The sequence below is a fragment of the Oxyura jamaicensis genome, chromosome 13, assembly GCF_011077185.1.
Source record: "Oxyura jamaicensis isolate SHBP4307 breed ruddy duck chromosome 13, BPBGC_Ojam_1.0, whole genome shotgun sequence".
Classification (NCBI taxonomy): domain Eukaryota; kingdom Metazoa; phylum Chordata; class Aves; order Anseriformes; family Anatidae; genus Oxyura; species Oxyura jamaicensis.
Genome location: NC_048905.1, coordinates 14,019,370 through 14,040,184, shown reverse-complemented (window position 1 = coordinate 14,040,184; position 20,815 = coordinate 14,019,370). Strand labels below are relative to the sequence as shown.

At 39.6% G+C, this 20,815-nt stretch overlaps 1 protein-coding gene and 1 long non-coding RNA gene across 6 annotated transcripts; both read left to right on the top strand.

The window, feature by feature from the left end:
- Positions 1-4,861: 4,861 nt before the first annotated feature.
- On the top strand, positions 4,862-20,094 carry RUFY1 (RUN and FYVE domain containing 1). 5 transcript variants are annotated; one of them, XM_035338768.1, is made up of 18 exons: positions 4,890-5,160; positions 8,182-8,355; positions 8,683-8,800; positions 9,430-9,531; positions 9,850-9,973; positions 11,066-11,124; positions 12,267-12,332; positions 12,789-12,858; positions 13,802-13,903; positions 14,284-14,400; positions 14,690-14,857; positions 16,124-16,221; positions 16,685-16,804; positions 17,002-17,131; positions 17,904-17,998; positions 18,427-18,475; positions 18,672-18,749; positions 19,364-20,094. In XM_035338768.1, exons 1-18 carry the CDS (start codon positions 4,890-4,892, stop codon positions 19,505-19,507), a joined length of 2,085 nt encoding a protein of 694 aa, XP_035194659.1. In that variant the 3' UTR covers positions 19,508-20,094. The 5 variants fall into 5 exon arrangements, with proteins under 5 accessions (XP_035194663.1, XP_035194662.1, XP_035194659.1 ...); XM_035338770.1 differs by having other exon boundaries at positions 4,975-5,111; positions 19,364-19,507; XM_035338769.1 differs by lacking the exon at positions 4,890-5,160 and adding an exon at positions 6,844-7,890 and having other exon boundaries at positions 19,364-19,507.
- LOC118173850 lies at positions 11,132-12,157 on the top strand. The gene is made up of 2 exons (XR_004754416.1): positions 11,132-11,410; positions 12,037-12,157. It is a non-coding gene; the product is annotated as an uncharacterized LOC118173850 (long non-coding RNA).
- Positions 20,095-20,815: the final 721 nt, after the last annotated feature.

The following is a 20,815-nucleotide window of genomic DNA, read 5'->3' as shown; positions in this document are numbered from 1 at the left end:
CAGTTTGGCAAGAGAACCACACCCATGGCTGCAATTGGCCAGGGGAAGGAAACAAAACTGGTAGTGCGGCTGGATGCCAAAACGGTACATGGCAGAAAAAATCTGGGAACCACTCACCACAGATAAACTTACTGTCTCATAATTTTTGTAGCCATGGTATAGCAAATCATGCCAATGGTATTTTATTTGGGAGGAAATTCTGTCTTAATTTGATGTGTGAACTGATGTCTGTTTTTTTTTCAAACTTTACAGATAACAGATTTAATTTTATAATGAACTTGCAATATTTTCTTTTAAAACATATGACTAAAGTAATTAACATTGGTTTCGTGCAGCATAGAAGTATTTTTCTAGACTCATGTACAGACTATATAATGTATTTCGTTGGATTATTATTGTATCTCAGAACATTTTCTTCTGTAATTTGCAACATACTTCTGTTACAATAATGGAACTCACGAGCTCATCTCTTCAGCTAATTAAGTCCATAGAAATATCCTCAGGTGTGTCAGCTGAAAACTGCACTAAGTAGCAAAAATGCCAGCACACTGATACTGCATTCACATCTTACTAGGATTCAGCTTGTGATCACATTCATAATTCCTTTGACCTCCCCGCCCGTCAGTCCAGATAATTCACACCGCTTTTATATAACCTTCACAATTATACGTGATCCAAAATTATCTACAGGGTGTAATAGAAACAAAAGGCAAGTTAGTAAAATGAAAAAAAAAATGTAACCCCAAACCACACAGGTCATGTAAGGCATTATACCATTCAAACAGATTTCAGCACCCTGATTTCTGGTTTGGTCTGTAGACTAAACCAAATTATACAATTCCTCCAAACTTCTTGACTCTTGTAAAGTACTTTAAAGTCCTTGGAACATTATCCAACAACTTTTAACAGACCAAAATCTGTTGTAAAATACTACCCAGTTCAAACTCTAGAACTTGCAAATGACCCTGAATTCACTAGCAGCTAGGATTACATTATACATGTACATCCAGATTCCTAGAGGTATATTCAATGGTCAGAAGTTGAACTTCCTTTAAGAGCTACCCAAGCAACTACTTAACTTAACAGCCTTTTTCCCAAAATGGCCATGTTAGCACAGTTGGCATCATGGGGCACTACAAGTGTCATTCGTGTTAATATACAAGTTTTCTTTTCCTATTTTAAAAGTTCGGTGGGGGAAGGTAAAACTTTTCGAGGGGCATGGTTTTGTTCCCAACAAATGGCCACACAAAGATCCTCTCTAAAATATACATGATAGTTTAAGGCTGGCACAAAAAATCTGGTATTTATAGACCCTGCTGGGAAAGTGGCACCTTGTGAGCTATTTGCTGTTTCCCAGGTAGCTTCACAACATGAGATTTGCTCGCAGTGTGTCCTTGCTGTATATTAAATGTTGCTCTGTGAAAAAACTAGAGCCGTAGTGTCACCTAGTGGGAAGTTCTACTTGCTGCCTCTGTTTTTACAGCACCAACGAACAATGTGGTAAATAACAAAAAAAAAAAAAAAGAAAATCAGGGTGTTGTTTTTATTTGCTGACATTCCACATCCCAGTCTACTACATTGCTGTTACAGGCCTTTTTTTTTTTCTCTTTTTGTTTACTAAAAGAGGTGATAGTTTAGAGTTAAAAAATACCCTATTTTTCCTCAGACTTAATATGTATCTGATGAGTATTTGATCTTATCTGGCTGATTTAAATATATACTAAACTCTGAAGCTGCTCTTTGGATTCCGTTACAGTTTTTTAATTAAAGTTTCTATTCGGTATTCTACTCTATCTTTCCCTTTATTCACTACAATGACACACATTTCCACCTAGTATTATTTCCATTACCTCTCAGGAATTCTAATGACTTGTGACATGACACTTTCAAACAGCTGATTCTTTCTGTAGTAGGTAGGATTGTTTCAAGGATGGCACTGGGGGCTGTATTTGTAGTAGGGACCATAAATTTGTGGTTTAAAAAAAGAATAAATTGCTTTAATTCGAGACAAGTGTGATAGCACAACAGAAAACAATCCTTTTTTTAAGAAAGTTCTTTGATTAGAAGTGATTGGTGATATCAGCTAATTAGCTGCAGGTAGAACAATTAAAATTGTTGTCTCTAAAAGTATGGTAACTTAATCACTGTTATAATGGGGGAATTCATTCAGTGCAATGGAATGTGTTTTGAGTTTTATTGTTTTGGGTTTTTTTTTTGTGAGTTCCTAGCAAATAATAACATGTTTTTGTTAATGTTGTTTTTCCTCAACTGCCGTTCCCTTATTCCAGTGCACAAAGGGAAAAAGAATCTAATGATTTGTGGAATAGGAGACAGGGAATGGTATAATGCTAGCTGTGCTGGCAGATGTTACAGGAATGCAAGGTGTAACTGACAGCTAATTACAAAGTTCACTTGTTAGCATACTATGGCAGTTTTGGCTGAATTAAAATACCTTAAGTGTGTGATTCATTTGAAACATTAAATGGCAAGTGAAGCTTCTCAAATCATTACTCTAAAAATTACTCTGAGATAAAGAGGAATTAACCAAAGACACTGTCTTGGAAAGTGTCATTGTGTGGAAAATTAATATCCCTTTCAAAATCACTGAATGCGAATGATACCGATTCTCCTATTCTAAAATTAACCATCTCCCATTTCGGCTAGTAAAACTTTTGTCGTAAAGACATTGTTTCCTGATTAAACTATGAGTCCTTCAGGAATAATCTATTTCTGTACTTTAAATTAACCATTATTTAAGTATCTCCAGTTTTATAAATATTTCAGTATTTTTCCCTCTCTCTTAAGAAGGAAGAAGGAAGAGGGGTGGCAATAAAACTTAACAAAGCCGTGTACAAACTGCATAAAAAGGGAAATGAATTTCACACAGCTCAGAGAGCTTCACGGTGACACTTTTTCATTTTTAGAAGCATCTTGTTCATTTCTAAGGATAGGAAAGGCAAACAGCAGTAACTGGGTCACTTAGTTTCCTGACTAACTCTTCAGTGAGTCCTAACATTTTCAAATCCTCAAGAGTTCTATTTTTGTAATCACATGGAACTGACATATATGTACTTTGGCAGACCTAGAGCCACGTAATGGGCTCTCAAAAGAAAATGCTGTTCATCTTCACATGAATAGCAAGAGCTAGACTAGTGGTCTGTAAAGAAGAGACAACAGTAGTGAAATATCAGCATCTGCAGAAGCCAAAAATAAAAATGAACCCACTTTCAGAGCTAAAAGTGAGTAGCGTTATTCATGCATAGTGCCTCTCTTTGACAAAAGGGCAGCTCAAAACCAAAGTAACAAGCTTTTTTTAAAAAAAAAAATGTGCTTAAAGCTGTATCCTACATAAACTACATCCTCTGTGGTTGTTTCTTTACTCTGTACACTGAAATGTTTTTTAATAGTGACTTACGGAAAGATGATCACAGACTGTGGTACTTTCAATTACTGTTTTACAAAGTCGCTAATTGTAAGGCAGTACAAGGAAGCGTTATGCATCTGCACCTACTGAACGACACACTGAGAGGTGAACAGGAGTCTTGGTTTGTTTTCGTTTTCAGTCACAAAAACTTTCAAGTCCTATTCTTCAGCTGTATTGAAAAATAATTTATTTAGAAGCTTGGAATCCTGCTTTGCTCCTCTAGCCAATATTGTCCTGACTCTTAATATTGGGTGATAGTAATGGCAGAAAATCAATGTCAAGTCTTACTCAAGCCAAACAGAAGTATATTCATGGCAGCAACAGCAAGAAGAGAACCCGTGAAGCTATTAGATACTATGGTCATATAAACCCACTGTCAAGTTACTTCTTGAGTCCACTAGATGGAGTAAAATTTATCTCTGCACCCTTTTAGCAAAAGAGCTCACAGCCTATACTTAGCTCATATGAATCATGGGTGAATAAGAGGCTGCTGATCTCTGAATTCCCAACAAAAATGCAAGAGTTTCCTTGTACCTTGTGGAGCAGGAGTTGCTAAACTTTCAGTATCTGAGAAGCCAAGAGGACAGAATCAATATGCAACTAGCTAAAAGTGAGAGAGTAAGACAAACATGAGTATTTCTTTTACTGCAACGGATCTCCAACTCTACTATTCCCTCCCCCCTTCACTCACTTCTTAGGAGGAGAAAAAAAAAAAAAAAAAAAAAAAACTTTCTTCTGTATGGCAAAAAAGCTAATGTGCAGCATCTCCTACATCATGACTATGTGAGTGCTGTATCTCAGGTACGTACAGTTCCTGGATGGAAAAAATATACAAAAAAAAACATCAATAGTTGTGACACACTAAGGCTGTATTTTCATATAGGGCCATTTCGGTTCCCCTTTATGATACATGTCTTCTACCAACCACAGCCCAAAATACGTTAGTCGTCTTACTGTCTGTAGCTATTTTGTAGTGACAGCAACACAAGGAAGTGCTTTTCAGAACAATGAACCTGTCATGCCTATCCACCAGTTTAATCAACCTAGGATGACTTGAGTTAAAGACAAACTAATAAAGATCTTTTTTTAAGTTTTCATAATACTGCACAAATCCTGGATTTCTAAAGATGGTACAAATTTTCTAACAAAGTAATATTTGGAAAGAGAATGCAATGGAAAAAAATCTGTAGAGCGCATTTTCATTATTTTGTTAACTTGTTTAAAAAGTAAACTCTTGCTCAGTTTACTGTGCCCCTCCCTGCTCACCCCTCATAAATCTTTAACCCAGAACATGGAGCAAACTGCAGAGTTCTGGAAAGGCTCGGCTCGGTCCTGCTGGTGCATGCACCTGTTTTAAAAGATTCGAGGGGGCTGTGGGTACCTGGTGTCCGCCCTGCAGCCAGCAGGCAGGGCGTGGGGCTGCTGCCTGGAGTGCGCCTGATCAGGGTCATATGACACGGCGAAGATGGCTGACGGGGAGAAATGCACTGCTGCTGCTGCGGGAAGGCAAGAAGACTTTGAGATCATTGACAAAAACCAGATTCCTAGTGCAACCGAGCTGAAGAACGAGGAAAAAGTGAAAGCGGCAGAAGAAGCGAAGTGGTCTGCTCCCATCTTGTCGCTGGCTAAGAAAGCCTCGGAGAACTTAGCGCTGAGCTATGGCAACGCTCTGAAGTCTGCAGCTTTGGTAGGATTCATATCCAAACCAGTCAGCAATGACAACACAGCAAAAACAAGTATGGTTATGTTTATTTAGTACCCTTGCTTTTATGCTGCGCAAATAAGTTAGCTCCCCGTAAGTGGCGTTTCTCAGGGAGTGATGCGTTGTTGTTACTTGGAGTTTGTGTTTAAAAATCTGATGCTGCAGTTTTTTATTTAAGGGAAATTATATGAACAACATAGATGTGGAATTAACAAAATAGATTATAACCAAAAGAATCCTAAACTGCTAATATGTTTGGGAAAGTTGAGTTTATTTTTTGTGCGGTAGGCTTTTATTAATTCTATTTCTCCCTCTAAGTTCAGCTCAGCAGCAGCCTGCCTGTGCTAGGAAGGATAAATTGGCTGGATCACTTGCTATGGGGGCTGGCTCAGGGAGGGAACTATCCTGATACTTCCTGCATAGCTTTAATGTCAGAAAGTGGACAATTGGTCTAAGAAACAGATTTGTTATAAATTAACTATGCCAAAAATAGCCTTACTTAATTACAGCTTGCTTTACTGAACATCTGCATTCATCAGTATTGTAAACCATATGGATTTATGGAATAGATCTCTTAAAATGGAATTAAGAAGGCTTTAGTGGGATCTTTACAGAAATTAGAGCTCAGTATTACTTAGAGCATGGAAACAAAACCATTCAGGTGTAGGAATGGAATGTGTTATCCTTGTATTCCAGGCTCCCAGGCTAGTTCTTGATAGTTTGGGACCAGTGGAACTCAGTTATGCTAACAGGTTCAGGCCTTCTTGTTTTCAATATTAAGTATTCAAGCTGCATTTCTCTGGGGATGAATCCTAACTACATGGTGGAATAAATCATTGTTGATGGACTTTTTTTTTTTTTTTGATGAAAATACTTCAGTGTTACATAGGCACGTAGTTAGAGTTCAAGATTAATCATGTCCTGAAAAAAATAGATTTTTTCCTGCACAACAGTCTCACAGCAAACCTGGATGCCCATCTTGAGCACCTGGGATTTAACCTGAGGTAGAATATCTCACTACCTTCAGCTGCATTTGAAATAATGCTCTGAATAGACATAATTCAACACAACACACAGTATTTGGTGAGGAGTTGGGAAAACAATGTTCTCCTCCTTGAAGTGAAGCTCCCAAACTTAATGAGACTTTTACCACAACCTTTCAGCCTCCTATCCCTAAAGTAAAGGAATACAATGCTATCTTCGCAAATTGTTCAAGGTATTTTGATAACATGTTGATGACTTATGGAAAATTCCAGAAGAAAAACTTGTTCATAACTTAGATGATTTAGTGTCTGTTCACATTACATCTATTCAGCCCTCCTGTATAAAGAGCTTTCCTATCAACTTGGACCAAGTATTTTCCTACTTCAAGGGGTGCTCAATAGCGTACAGTAAACAAGGCATGGGGCTTCAAAATAATGATAAAAAAATCAGTTGAGACTGTCTGATCATGTTTTGACAAAGATTGCAGCATGTCTGCGATCTTTTGCACTTGTGTAACTCAATTTCTAATCTTTGAGGTTTGACTTTCATAATCTGCCTAACACCTGGATACTTTGCATGTATCTACTAGTACATAGTTTTGCAAAATGTGTATTTGACCGTGTAAATTTGCAACAGTCAAAACAATTGTTCAAATTGTTATTTAAACTTCTTACAGATCTTTAAGAAGATACTATTTAACAGAAACTTGTGTTTATAAAGAACATTCCATACACATTATTCATTTTTTAAGTCTTGTGAATAATGTAATACATGTATCTCCTGAGCAAGTCTTACAAGCTGAACAGTCTTGTTAAGTTCAAGTTCAGGAAACACCCAAAATAACTTGATGAGTGACTACTGAATACTTCAACGAAGCCACAGATTTCCAATTTCGAGTCAGGTTTTCTTTCTGTTTTGAATATATAACTTGACAATGCTGAAACCAAAATTCAAAATACTAAATCCCTTAAAATCCTCAGTCTCATCTCAGACATTATAAGCAATTTTGAGGCATCCACTACGTTGACTGAAGATACTGATATGAGAGAGGTAGGCTACTAGGAAGACAAGAGCTCGTGTGCTCCGTTACTATTGAAATAAATTTGATTAGGATAGCTGTTTTCACTCTTTTCATACAGAAAATTTTTGTTCAATCTTAACTGTAGATTACCATTACGTGTGGAAGAAGGTAATGATGAAAATTAGTACCTGGATACACTTTTGCATGGTGTTAGTATAGTTTTAACAATCTTGCATGTGATTAACATGGGGGAGAGGGGGGAGGTCTACCTGTTGCACTTGGTCTTCTGTACCTGCTGTTTCTGCGGGGAGTATAGCCCCATTTGATGCACAGACACCAGGAATCTCCTAAGGCAATGTCCCTGCCTCAAAAGATCACTTAGGTGTAGCGGTGGCAGCATCTGTCAGCACCTGTGTGAAGATAAAGTGGTAGCTGGCAGCCTGCCTGCCTTTTTTTCTTGGCTTGTTTTGTTTCTTACCCCTCGTTCAGGAGGAGCACATCTCTTCCCTAGCACGAGGGGAGCCGAGCCTCCTCAGAGCAGAGCGCTGAGCCCCTGAAGGCTGCGGGACTCGGCGCCGCAGCTCCCTCAGGAGCCGAGGCCGCCAGGCGGGGGAGCCGGCGGCATCGCGGCGCAGCCCCAGCTCCACAAAATGGCGGCGGCCGCGCGAGCACCGCGAGAGCCGCGGGGAGGGAGGCGGGGTTGCCGTGGTAACGCAGGAGCCATGGGGCCTGGCCTAGGGAGCAGCCCCTGCCCCGCAGGTAGGGCCGAGGGCGGCAGGGCTGGGGATGGTGGGGGTTCCCCCGGTGCTGGGGCTTTCCAGGCCGCAGTGGTTCTCCCGTCGTCCTCGGTTCTGGAGCTCCGCGGTCCTGCGGTGAGGGGGGGGGGTGGTCCCCAGCGCCTCCAGAGCCGCTCACCTCAGCAAGATGGAGGCCGAGATGGGGAGACAGCGCTCCCCGCAGCGCCGGGAGGGGGCAGGAGGAGCATGTTGCTGAAAAAAATAGAAAAATAAGAAACGCTTTTCTTTTTTGACCCCTGTCCCTGCCGCCCAGGTGTGCGATACCACGCCATGGAGGAGCGCGCCAACCTGATGAACATGATGAAGCTCAGTATCAAAACCCTCATCCAGTCGGCCCTGAGCCTGGGCCGCACTCTGGACTCGGACTTCCCTCCCTTGCAGCAGTTCTTCGTGGTGCTGGAGCACTGCCTCAAGCATGGCCTGAAAGGTGGGCGCCCGCTCCCCGTGATCTGACCGCCACGCTGAGGAGAAGCCGATAACGGGGTCTGTGTTGGGTCTCCGGTGTGATTTCTTGTGCTGTTAACGTCAGTTGCATACAGTGAATGGTTCTAGGCAGCCTTCCCCATTATAACTGTTTCTATCTTCTAGTATATGCCGTGCCTCTTAAACTGTCAAAGTTTTTTTAATGCCCCGTTTCTATTGACCTATGAGGAGCTGATAGGATGAAGTAAAATGTGGACTAAGATTTCTGATTCTGTGTTGGAGGTGGAAGCCTGTCAGTTCTCATCACAAACTTTTCTGTATACTCCCTTAGTGAAGAAGACCTTTATTGGACAGAACAAATCGTTCTTTGGTCCTTTGGAGCTTGTGGAAAAACTGTGTCCTGAAGCATCAGATATAGCGACTAGTGTTAAAAATCTGCCGGAGTTGAAGTAAGTTGGTTGTTGGGGATTATGCGTTTCACTTGTACTGGTGGGCAAAAAGAATCCTTTGGGTAGTCTCTTGCATTCAGTAATGAGATCTTTCCCCCAAAGAGAAAAATACGGTATGTAGGAGGCTTTGACTTCTCCAAGAGATAAGCAGGCCATCTCAAAATATTCAGTGCTTCTGATTCAAACAATGCTGTCCAATTAAAACAGTGTTTGGAAACTTCTGTAAGCTTGATTAAAAAATAGCTGTAGTCTTCACCTATTTTTTTCCTCGTTTCCATCACTTTAATGGTTTTGTCTAGCATTGTGCATGTTTGTATTTCATTCAGATAATTTGAGATCATGAGGGGACTAGTGTTACTCCAGGAATGCATGAACAGCTGGGTTGTAGTGCTAGTTGAAAATATGTAAAATCTGCATAAACTGGAAAGATCTACAATGTACTTTCCCTTCATGGAAGCAATGGGATATACTCAAATGCTTCTCTGTTCTGGAGACATTTTACTTCCCCTGGGGTTTATTTTTTTTAGTAAATAACTACCTCTGTCTCCCTTCGTAAAGAGAGGATTTTGAATTGCACAGATGTGCTTAAACTTTTTGTTTTTACCAAAACGTGCAGTGTTTTATTTTAGGACTGCTGTGGGAAGAGGAAGGGCTTGGCTCTACCTGGCACTCATGCAGAAGAAGTTGGCAGATTATCTCAAAGTGCTCTTGGACCACAAGCATCTATTAAGGTAACAGTACAGACACACGTACATCGTATTCACTGAATGTACTTGTATTGCTGTGGTAGGAGGTCATTAATTGACCAGTTGAACTTTAAGCTTCTTCTTGCAACCTGCAGAGAAGCAAGTTGTTCGTTGCTTTTGCAGTGAACCTACAGTCACAAGTATTTTCTGTGAACGTTTGGCTTCTCCTGCCTTGCACAGTAAATTAGTAAGGGACTGGTTAACTGAGCTTTATAAGGACTATGTTACTATTTAAATTATTTCAGTGATAGAAGTGCCACTAAAATTACAATGTGCAGTGATGCCTTATAATATTTCTTCTAGTGAATTTTACGAGCCTGATGCATTGATGATGGAGGAGGAAGGAGCAGTCATTGTGGGTCTGTTGGTTGGACTGAACGTTATTGATGCAAACCTTTGCTTGAAAGGAGAAGACTTGGATTCCCAGGTGAAGATTAAGTTTAAATAAGATCAGTTCTTTAAAGACTCCTATAGAATTAAGTGCATCCATAAATGTTTTACTGAGATGGGTCCGGAATTTCTAAATCTGTTCTGCAGCCAGGGTTTGTCATTTTAAGTGGACATATGAATGCCTTATGAGAAATCAAACAGTGTATGAGCTGAGCTAATTACATGAGATAACAATGTCAAGATCAGTCTGCTTAGGGCTATGGGAGGTTTCGTTTTGGGAGTGGTGGTGATTTTCTTTCGGTTTGGGGGTGTAGGGGGGTATTGTCCCATATATCTGCTGCTTTAATGAAAAAGACCAGGAGTTTAAGAAATATTTTGAGATATTAGTGGCCCAAGCAAATGAATGACATTTTTGTTTAATGTTACGTTGACCTCTGCGTAATTTACTGTTTCTTGTAATTCAATACTATCTCCTGTTTCAGCCAAACTGTTTTATTTTTAAATTAGGTAAACTTTGACAAAATGGGTCAGTAGCATTGCAGGAGTCTAACCCTCTTTCTGTGCTAGAAATCAAAAATGTATGTGGCTGTAATTTAATTCTTATTAACCTTTTCTGTTTTAAGAGAGACTGTTGCAGAAGTTGTTGAAATTACATTGCCTGTTCTACAAAATACGAACATGGCTAGCTATTAATCTCTTTAACAAAATCAGAGAATTAGTTAAATGTCAGCTCCCTGTTAGAAGATACTGTGTTTGCTTGTAGAAAGCCTGATTTAAGGTGTTTTGTTTCCATTTGGTGGGTGAAGACAGGAATATCCTGTGTAGAGGCTCGTCACATTTCTCACACTGACAAGTACATCAGTATCCATCACTTCCAGTAGCAGTTTATAGAAATGCTGTCAAAGCTAATAACTCCTGGGAAAGTGAGCACGCTGAATATAGTCATTTTGATGTTTTTATGACAGACACTGGCTTGCAAGTTTGTTTCAGTTGTGAAGAGTATAGGTTTTACCTGTCTTCCTAAACCTAAACTTTAGATTTTTACTCTTTTCCAAATATAAAGTAATGTCTGCTGCTACTCGAGAATTGCACTGTGAAAAGTGTGTTAATTATTAAATATGTTCTTCAGGTTGGAGTGATTGATTTTTCCTTGTACCTGAAGGAAACGCAGGACACTGATAGCAAACAGTAAGTATTGTTAAGTTTTTCAAAGAACAAAACTGTTAGATCTGTGGGAACATATCAGTGCTAGACATCTCAAACTCTCCTAATCATTCAAAAAAGAGAATCCTAAATAGATTTGTTAGCTAAATAAAAACACAGTAAAGGTTGAGGCCATGGCAGTTTCACCAATACATGTGGGGAGTCTGTCCCAGGCCAGGACCAAATTAAGAGCACGCAATCTTAGCTATTTTATTTCTTGATGTTATTTATTTATTTATTTTAGGAGATGGGAGCTGCCTGGGCACCTTTTGTGAAGTGCTTTGTTTTTCAACACTATTGCAGAAATATCTCAATTCAGTCGCTATTTCTGTGGGAGAGATCAGATACAGAGGAAAGAAATATTTTTTACTGAAGTGTTGGGTGAGGAATAGGCTGCAACTGTTAGTATTGGTGTATCTGTAAGGCCTGTAGTAGATAGAGACTTTATATAGTTTGTTCTTTCTGCACTTCGGAGTGCTTTACTGTTTAGCTGTTGACAAGAAACAGCAATATAGGTGGGAGATACTATGAATACATAAAATATAGGGAATGTGTCCATGATATGAGTGGTATCTGCAACCAATTTTAGCTCTTCTTAAATGAAAGACTTGCCTTCTCATCCATATTGTCCTTTGAAAGTTGTTACACTTCACATTGTACAAATTAGTGCTTATTTAGTTCACTTCTTTAATATTAAAAGCATACTCCAGTTCTCTTCATTCTTCATATGTTTAAAAGCTAAACGGAAATTGTCTTTGAATAAAACAATGTGCAAAAGTACATACTTCCTAGAACAACCACATACTTTCCCCTACCCCCAGGTTTAGGAAAGATATTCTTCTCCCAGGCTTAACATGTAATATAAAGTAAGTCTGTTAGAGAGGACATCTGATGTAGCTTTCTAATACTGTCCTTTTGTCTCTGAAATCATAATGGTATTCTAGTACTTTGCTTATGTCTGGGACAAAAAGTCTTCTTACTGCTTCCCAGTCTAGCTCAAACACAAGTATTTTTAGAAGAAAAAGAGAAGAGGTTTGCAAGTCTGTGCTGAAAATCCTATTACAAATTAACACTTTCAAATAAAGAGAATCATCTTCTCAATTAGTAAATTTTCACTTTACAATTAGAGATGGAGGGATCACTGCTGTCCTTGACCAGAAGCATTATGTAGAAGAACTTAACCGGCATCTAAGGTAGGATTTTCATCTATTCTCATGTATAAACACTCAATTTTCCATTACGACATTAAATGTCTTTGCCGTCAGTCATGTAGATTCTTGTCTGAAAATGAAACGCCTTTTCTGATTCTTTGCCAAATACTTGCTTTCATTTTGTAATCTTACTCTTCTGAAAGCAAACGTAACACAAAAACAAGTCTGTGTAATAACAGTTAACTGTTCTGAGGCTTTCTAATGGTAAACAGGAGACTTTGGAGATTATTTGTGATAGAAGCATCTCGAAAATTGTTCTTTAGATGGAGATGTGTTCTGCTTACAAGAGACAACCGTCTTTCCTCTGTTCTGTTGTTGTTTTTTTTTCTTTCCCCAGCTCTCCCAAGTATTTCACTGTTAGCAAATACATGTATGGTTGTAGATAAGTGTTGAACATTGACACCTTGTATTGTTTTTATGCATTTTTCCTTACTGCAGTTGCACAGTTGCTGATCTCCAGAACAAAATAGACTGTTTAGAGAAGACTAACTCAAAGCTACAGGAAGAGGTTTGTGTCTGGCTGTTAAATATTTCTTAGCTCCTTTCTGTTAAGAGGTAAAACACCCGAAGAATTCACCACAGGCTTAAACTGTTTCAACTGATATTAGTGTAGTACGGAGGATTGATAGGACTACTGAGGGTTGGGATACGTGGCCAGCTCTGTGGAAAGGTTCTGTGTTATTTTAGTAATTAAAATGCTTTTGGATACTTACTTGTTGGACTGGTTTCCTTAATTGAGGTGTTTTTCTTGCAGGGATTTCTCCACCCCAAAATAATCGTATCACTAACGAAAATGATTTGTCCCTCTTCTTTCTGCTCACACACTTGTATATTATTTGTCATGTGAGGAGTAGAAGTCAAAAAAAATAATCCCAGTTCAACTTGGAAGTCGTTCCCAGTTGGGAACTGAAATAAAAGCCAACAGCAGCACACATGATGAAGTCAGGGAGGGTTTCTGTTTGTTTTGTTTTGCTTTTTAAGTGATGGTTGTTTTATGTGTTTTTTTTTATTATTATTATTACGTGTCTTAGTTCTGACTGTATTAGTGTAGTCCAATTTCTAATACCTTTTGGGGTATCTCCACTTGAAACTGCTATGAGGCTCCAAAGATGAATGTCAGCCCTGATGTGGCACGTGCCTTCTAATTCATACCAAAAGGAATACTGCAGACCTCAATCCTGTGGTGGGTTTTAAGCCTTTTACACCATGATAAATTTCTTTTTACAGACAATATTCAAAAGTAGTTGATGAGGACATGAAGCAGAGGTCAAGTAATAAATGTTGGTGGGCTTATTAATTGAGGCTGCAGAGTGAGTGTGGCAAAATGGGCAGGCAGTTTCTGGGAAGAATGAAAAGCTCAAGAGGGAAAGTAAGAACTAACTAACTTTAGAATTCATCCTGACACGGCATGCTTGTGCATTGATAAAAATATACATATGTTCTCTTCATAGCTGGCAGCAGCAACTGACCGAATTGGATCACTTCAGGAAGAGCAGCAGCAGTTAAAACAACAAAATGAATTAATTCGTGAACGGAGTGAAAAAAGTGTAGAGGTAGGACAACGATTTAAAGATGGGGATCCTTAAAATAAGCAGGCAAGCTCTTTGAACTGGGATGCTAAGTACCACTGTCTAGCATACTACTGTAAATCACTGTTTATTATGATATGCACGTATACTGGATTTTGCTGTTCTCTGCAACAGACTTAAATATGTGTTTGCAGAAGGGAGACAGCAATAAAAGTGTTAGACTGGTTTCTTGTTATTTTTACTCTTTGAAATTTCAGTTTATTAATGTTGGCTAGATTTTAATCATCAAGTGGTAGGATTTTGCTTGAAGTAGCACGTTCATTCTTGTGTGAAACTGTTTCTGAGGTACACTTAAATTATATAGCTTTGTAATCTTGCCTGGCATTTGCTAATGTTTCTTATAGGTAACAAAAGAGGATACAAAAGTAGAATTGGATACTTACAGGCAGTCACGGCAGGGTCTTGATGAAATGTACAGTGATGTCTGGAAGCAGTTGAAAGAAGAAAAAAAGATCAGGCTGGTAAGGAAACTTATTCATAGAAAGGAAAATGAAAGATCCAGGACTGTGTACGTTAAAGTAGTGTTACAAATATAAGACATATGCTGTGCGCTTCTTGAATTCAGAATTCATAACGGGTTTACACGCAAGATGCTGGACATAGATCACTTACAGTGTCTGTAAAGAACTGAAAACCTGGGCTTTTGGAATGCTCAAAGTAAAAGGTTTAAAAAAGTACCGGGATTACTAAAGAAGATACTTACCTGTGGCACATGGCTATGTAGTAGTAACTAGGAAATCTGTTTGTAAGGAACTAGAGAAAGAGTTGGAGCTACAGATTGGAATGAAAACAGAAATGGAAATTGCCATGAAACTTCTGGAAAAAGATACTCATGAAAAACAAGACACCCTTGTTGCGCTTCGTCAGCAGTTAGAAGAAGTGAAAGCTATTAACTTGCAGATGTTTCACAAATCTCAGGTACGTACGTAGTGGTGAGTAGAAAGCAGCTGGAGTGGTGGCCTTTTCATCTTGATCATGCACAAGGTGTGCATATGCACTTATATGCATCTGAAGTAATAGATGCAGTATTTTTCTAAGGAATATCTATTTTAGAACTGTGGAAGGAATTGCTTATTTTTTTTTATTATGTTTCATTGTTATGAAATTGGGTGCGTTTGGAAAGAAAAGGACTTTCCTTGGGAATGCTGTGTAGTGTGCCATAGGGTCATCCAGAAATGCTGAGAGAGGTAGGAGAAGGAGAGCTCTCACAGGGAAGAAGGTGCTTTTAATTGTCTTTATTTTAGCCACTGAATGACCAGTCTTTAAAAAATGTAGTCACTTAATACAGCCAAGAACTGTTTTACTTCTCCTTCCCATCTGTGTTGTCTTGCTTTTCACTTAACAGTTTACCATAGAAACCAACAACAAGATTCTCTAAACCAATAGAAAATTAAGTTATTTTTGTCTGATTTTTGGAGTCTGTATCCAAACAGTCAACTGAGTGCTGTAGCTAGTGAAAAGGCAATGCTGGATTTGAGAAGGGGGGAGTTCTGTGGTCAGGACTGCTCATACACTTGTAGACATTTCTGCAAGGAAATAATGGAGTGGTAGTATTTGCACAAAATACACAGAGTCTGTGTCCATTAATGAAACAGGGATTTAACTAGACTTCCCCTCCCATCTCCGGTGCCAGAAGTCCAAAGGTGACTTCTCTCCATTTTTATGGACTGTTTCCTGATGTTTATTCAGGCCTTGTCCAGGCCTTTGCCTCCTTCACAGATGCACATAAACGTGCAGAGCAATGGCCAGTGAAACCCCAAGTGCCTTTGCTTTGAAAAGCAGAAATTACTTGATGTGAAAAATGCTTTTCTTGGCTTCCTAGTTCCGCACCCTTTAAGTGCAGCTGTTTTATTCAAATTGTAATAGTAACATAATTGATCTACTTATCCTTATAATATGATGTGACAGTTTTCTTCTTCAGACTCCTTGAAAGATTTCTGGCTTGTAGCTGATCTCATGAGTCAGAATTTAGTACACTAAAGTGTTTTTCTGAACAAAGCAAGTCGAGGAGTGTCTGCTCTGTCATTATCAGCATTTTGTTTGTACGTTCCATTGAGACATAGGCACGGCTTGTAACAAGATAAACGGTCTTTATCTAGTGACTGACTTTCATTAAGCCCTGACGCTGTGCCTTAGAAAACTGTAATGGCTTACCTGCAGTATCTATTCACTTTATTCCTACAGAATGCAGAGTGTTCATTACAACAGAAAACAGAAGCAATATCTTCCTTTGAAGAAAAAACAAATGAGATGATGTCTTCTATGAAACAAATGGAAGAGAGGTAGTTACAAGCTCAACACCACTCATGTCAGTAGAAAGGTTCCAACTGAGACCTTTATAGAATGACCTTCTATTTCTCCATATAACACCATCAGTTATGTCTCCTATAGATATTTGGGCATGCATGCTAGCGCGATGTTCTTCTTTTCTCCCCATTATCACTATGTACTTGTCTGTTCCCTTTTCCCAGGAAACATGCACATAGTTGACTCATTTGAAAATCATAGCTCTTTTCAAAGCAGACTGTTTAAAAATGTGTTGACATTAGATAAAGAACAGCTGTGACTCTTGATTCTGTGTTTTGCAGAAACAGTTGTTTTCAAAAACTTAGTTGTCCTCCACAAGTATCTTCAGGTTTAGCTTTCTGTAAAAGCCTATATGGTAAACATAAAGGAACAAAATGACAGCAAATAGATATGGAATATGTGAACTAACAGCAAATGTACGTGTTCCTTTCGTTGTAGATTGCAGCATGCAGAAAAGGCAAGGCAAGCTGCAGAAGAAAGATGCAACAAGATAAAGCAAGAGCTTGCTGGCAGGCTTGACACTTGTCGGCAACAGATGTCCCAGCTGGACAGCAAATGGTATTTCAGTGTTTGAGGTTTTTTTTTGTTTGTTTGTTTGTTTGTTTTTTGGTTGGTTGTTTTTGGTTTTGGTTGGTTGGGGTTTTTTTGTTTTGTTTTGTTTTTCCCTTCTACCATTTCTTTAAGAAGTGCTATCCTTAAGTGCCATAGGATATTTTCTGCTGTAGGGTTTCTCAGAATCAATTATTTTTAAATAGCTCAACTCTGGAAAAGGAGTTAAAATCTGAGAAGGAACAGAGACAAACTTTGCAAAGAGAACTACACCAAGAGAAGGATGCTACCTCTCTGCTTAAAACAGAATTGGAACAAATGGAAGGACTGAAAAAGGTACGCATAGTGCAAACGTGCCCAGTGTTCAGAATTAAAGCTGACTTGAAATGAATGCAATGCTTGCATCTGTAGCAGATTAGTTGTTTCTGTACCATGCTCATTCTGAGTGCTTTCAAAAGCTTGACTGATGTAACACAAGTCTGCACATGAAATGCCAAGAGAAGGAACTTGGAGCAGTACAGGACTCAGGCAATTAAAATAGCTTAGCTAGAGATGGCTGAGGAGGTTGCTATCAGAGCTGCCTTAGCTACGAGTGTCTGAGCCGCTTACCAGTCAGCCAGATGAAAAATGGGACAAGAACCTCAGCAGCTACCCTATGGTGAGATAGCCCTGCTCATGTGGGAAATGGCAGGTTCAGAGCTTTCAGTGACTCTAAGAACACGTTTTCAAACATTTAAAACGAGTGAGACATTTAGTTTTTAACATGATGGTTCTTATGAACCTAAAGAGAACTTCCTCCTGTGTATCTAGCATTTTAGACTCTGAAGGCACAATTGCACACCAGTATCTGTCTATATGCTTGTGTGTGGCATAGGACTGCTGCAGTCTAACTATGTTCAAGGATGGTTAAAGCCTGAAAATCTTCCTCTCTTTGGTAAACATGATTCATTGTATGCTGTACAAGAATCCATGGATAGTTCACTCATGTAACGCTAAAAATAAAGCCTTAGAATTAGGTAGCTTTGTAAAGGAACTTACGCTTGTGAAATGCTTTGGTATTTTGGATCAGACTTGGCACGTGAACTTGATTTTGTGCCTAATTTTACAGGAACTGAGAAAACTGCAAGATGAGAAGCAGCAGTTAGAGAAAGTCTGTGAAGAACAAGAGCAAGCTCTTCAGGAAATGGGACTTCATCTCAGCCAGTAAGTTCTACGAGTCAGACCACTGGAAGTGATGTGACTTGGAGGATAGAGTATCAAACCAATACAAATAATTCTAAAGCACATCCAGTTATATGTGAGAATTTTAGGAAGAATTTACACAGGGAAGCCACAAGATAAAAGTGAGGGAAGATCCTTGCATGAGTAAGCTGGCTGACATGGGAAACTACAGTAAATGGGAAACTACGGTTCGTAGCATAGAACTCTGCTTTTAGCATATTGCTTCTGAATATACTGAGAAGGGGGCTTTACCCCAAAGGTGACAGTGTTCTCTGGTGATACTAAGTGGTTCAGAGCTGTAACAGCGAGCTGACTGAAAAAGAGTTAAGATACAGTGGAATGGCAGGTAAAATTCAACACAACACAATAGAAAGTCATGAAGAGGGAGTAATTTTTTATTTTTTTCTCAGATCTAAGCTGAAGATGGAAGACATTAAAGAAGTAAATAAAGCACTAAAGGTACTCTATCACATGGATATTGTCACTAAACATGCATTTCACTTAAAACTTCAAATTTCACCACAGTTAACTCCTAATTCATTGTATCTTATGTTAAAAAGATGATTTTTTGGAAAATACCAAGAATTGGTTGGCAAACTGCTTCTGATCTTTATTTTATAGATTTATCTAGACTGGTTTTGTTCCAATTTCATAGGGTCATACCTGGCTGAAGGATGACGAAGCAACACACTGCAAGCAATGTGAAAAGGAATTCTCTATCTCAAGAAGAAAGGTAGTGTTGTTCAGGGGCTTTCTTCTTTTCTCTCAGAAAACAGATGATGCATGCTGTTGCCTTGTTTGCTAAGGAAAACTGATGCTGCTTCAGTTCCAGATCCTGTTTTCAGGAATTTGAGTTACCATACCAACAGGAAGTCTTGGAAAAGACAGCTTCAACAGCTGTGTGGTCTGCTTGGGCCCTTTCCTTGGCAGGGAGTTGTTGTGAGCTGTGTCCCTTATGGTGTGGTTCACTTCAGTTCTCTGAACTGTACGTGAGGAGGACAGCAGCACTCGGGGCCGTGCTGTGCCTTTCAGGCGCAGGGAACCTCCTGCTCCTGCAGGGGGAACCTGGCAGCCTGAGCACCGCATTTCCTTTGCATGGATCGGCCCAGGGTGTGCCAGAGCAGCCGGGGGGCACCAGCGCGGCCCCGCAGTACCTAAGGGAAGCTGTGCCGGGTATGGACCATGCTGCTCGATGCTGAGCTCTCTGTGCAGGAGGAAACTGCTATGAGGGGTGGGCCTGCTGGGAACTGGAAGATGGAACTGGACTCCAAAAGCTTTTCTTTGCTTTCTGTGCTCAGTACGCTTATTATTTAGGCAGTTGTTCTTACTTTAGCTCTTTGTTTGCAGCATCACTGCAGAAACTGCGGGGACATCTTCTGCAACACTTGTTCCAGCAATGAACTTGCACTGCCATCGTACCCTAAACCTGTCCGTGTTTGTGATACTTGTCACACCTTACTACTTCAGCGGTGCTCATCCAATTCCTCCTAAGGCTTTGGTAACCTCCAAGGGACCACTTTAACATTGGAAAAGTAGCCATGATTTTTTTAATTCTGAATTCCAGGCACCTTCTGTGCAGCACTGTCTGCTCTCTAGTATTTTCCACTGGTGGATAGGTCAGTGTAAAAGAATGTAGGGATTAATTATGCAAGCTGATATTTCTCCAACTGGAATTTCTGAGAAAATTTATCGTGTAATTTCCATTAAAGTTCTATTTGAAATTGAAATGCACACTCACTTTCAAATTTTTATAGACAAGCTATTTGTACTAAAATTTGTATATGGCATTTATACAGTTACACCTAATCCCTCTAAATGTTGTTTTTTCTGCACATTAACTTCACTTCCTCTGTGTTCAGTGTAGGTGTTCCTGTTTGTTATACCGGCTACTGTACAGTTTTGTATTTGTGCTGAGGAATGTCCAGTTATGAATTATCTATGGAAAGAGCTTTATCCATGTAAATGAATGTGCCTTCGGTATACTTCCTAGTCAAAACCTGCAACTTAACACTTGTTCTCAAAGTGGCTGTGAACACAGTATGGTAGCTGCACAATAAAGCCTTTTGCAAAAACTGAAAGTGAAGTTCTAACTCCTAAAAGCTGAGTCAGTTGTGGTTCCTAGAGGGGAATGTTTTGTGCTGTCATCAAAAGCTTTAAAATATGGAGACTGGAACACTTCTAGAGTAACCATCAACTCCAGCATGCTTTGATACAGTATTGCCTTGGGACAGGCTCCCTAGAGCCAACAGTGAGGAAGTAACGGCTGTGCTTCCATGAGAGGAAGAAGCGAGCCCAGCATGCTGTGACCATAGACCTGGGGCTGCTGTTCAGACTGACTGCCTTCAGTAGCAAGCATGTTGCTGCCTTCTTTAACAATTCAGTTCGTTACAAACACCTGGAGACAGCTACCCTGTCATGTCAGGAAGTTCCAATGCTCACAGCTAGTTGTTGTCTTATACTGCTTATAAACCACATCTTTAAGCACAGTGTTTGACAAATTGAATTTATTGAAGCATGGCTGCACTAAGCTTTAACGTCCATTGATCAGCACCTTGGCTCCAAAGAAAATAATCACCTCCCAGCCCTCCTTTGCAGCTTTAAAACCACGTCAAACAGGTAAAGTTGCGTACGCTTGGTCATGTCACAGCCTTGTGGCATCCTGAACCCCTGTGGTGGCAGTTCAGCACCCACAGCAGTAGGTGGCAGTTTTCTTTCCTAATCCCACTTTTGGCTGAGAAACAATTGTCACTTTAATATCCCACAAGGCCAGCTTTCACATGGTAACTCTGGTTAGAAATA

What these genes read in the sequence shown, in the direction of transcription:
- RUFY1 (XM_035338768.1), top strand. Translation starts at nt 4,890, where the DNA reads ATGGCTGACGGGGAGAAATGCACTGCTGCTGCTGCGGGAAGGCAAGAA. An exon ending in CAGGACACTGATAGCAAACA is followed by an intron (nt 11,125 to 12,266) that starts GTAAGTATTGTT and finishes CTTTACAATTAG; the next exon opens with AGATGGAGGGATCACTGCTG. An exon ending in AGATGTTTCACAAATCTCAG is followed by an intron (nt 14,858 to 16,123) that starts GTACGTACGTAG and finishes TTATTCCTACAG; the next exon opens with AATGCAGAGTGTTCATTACA.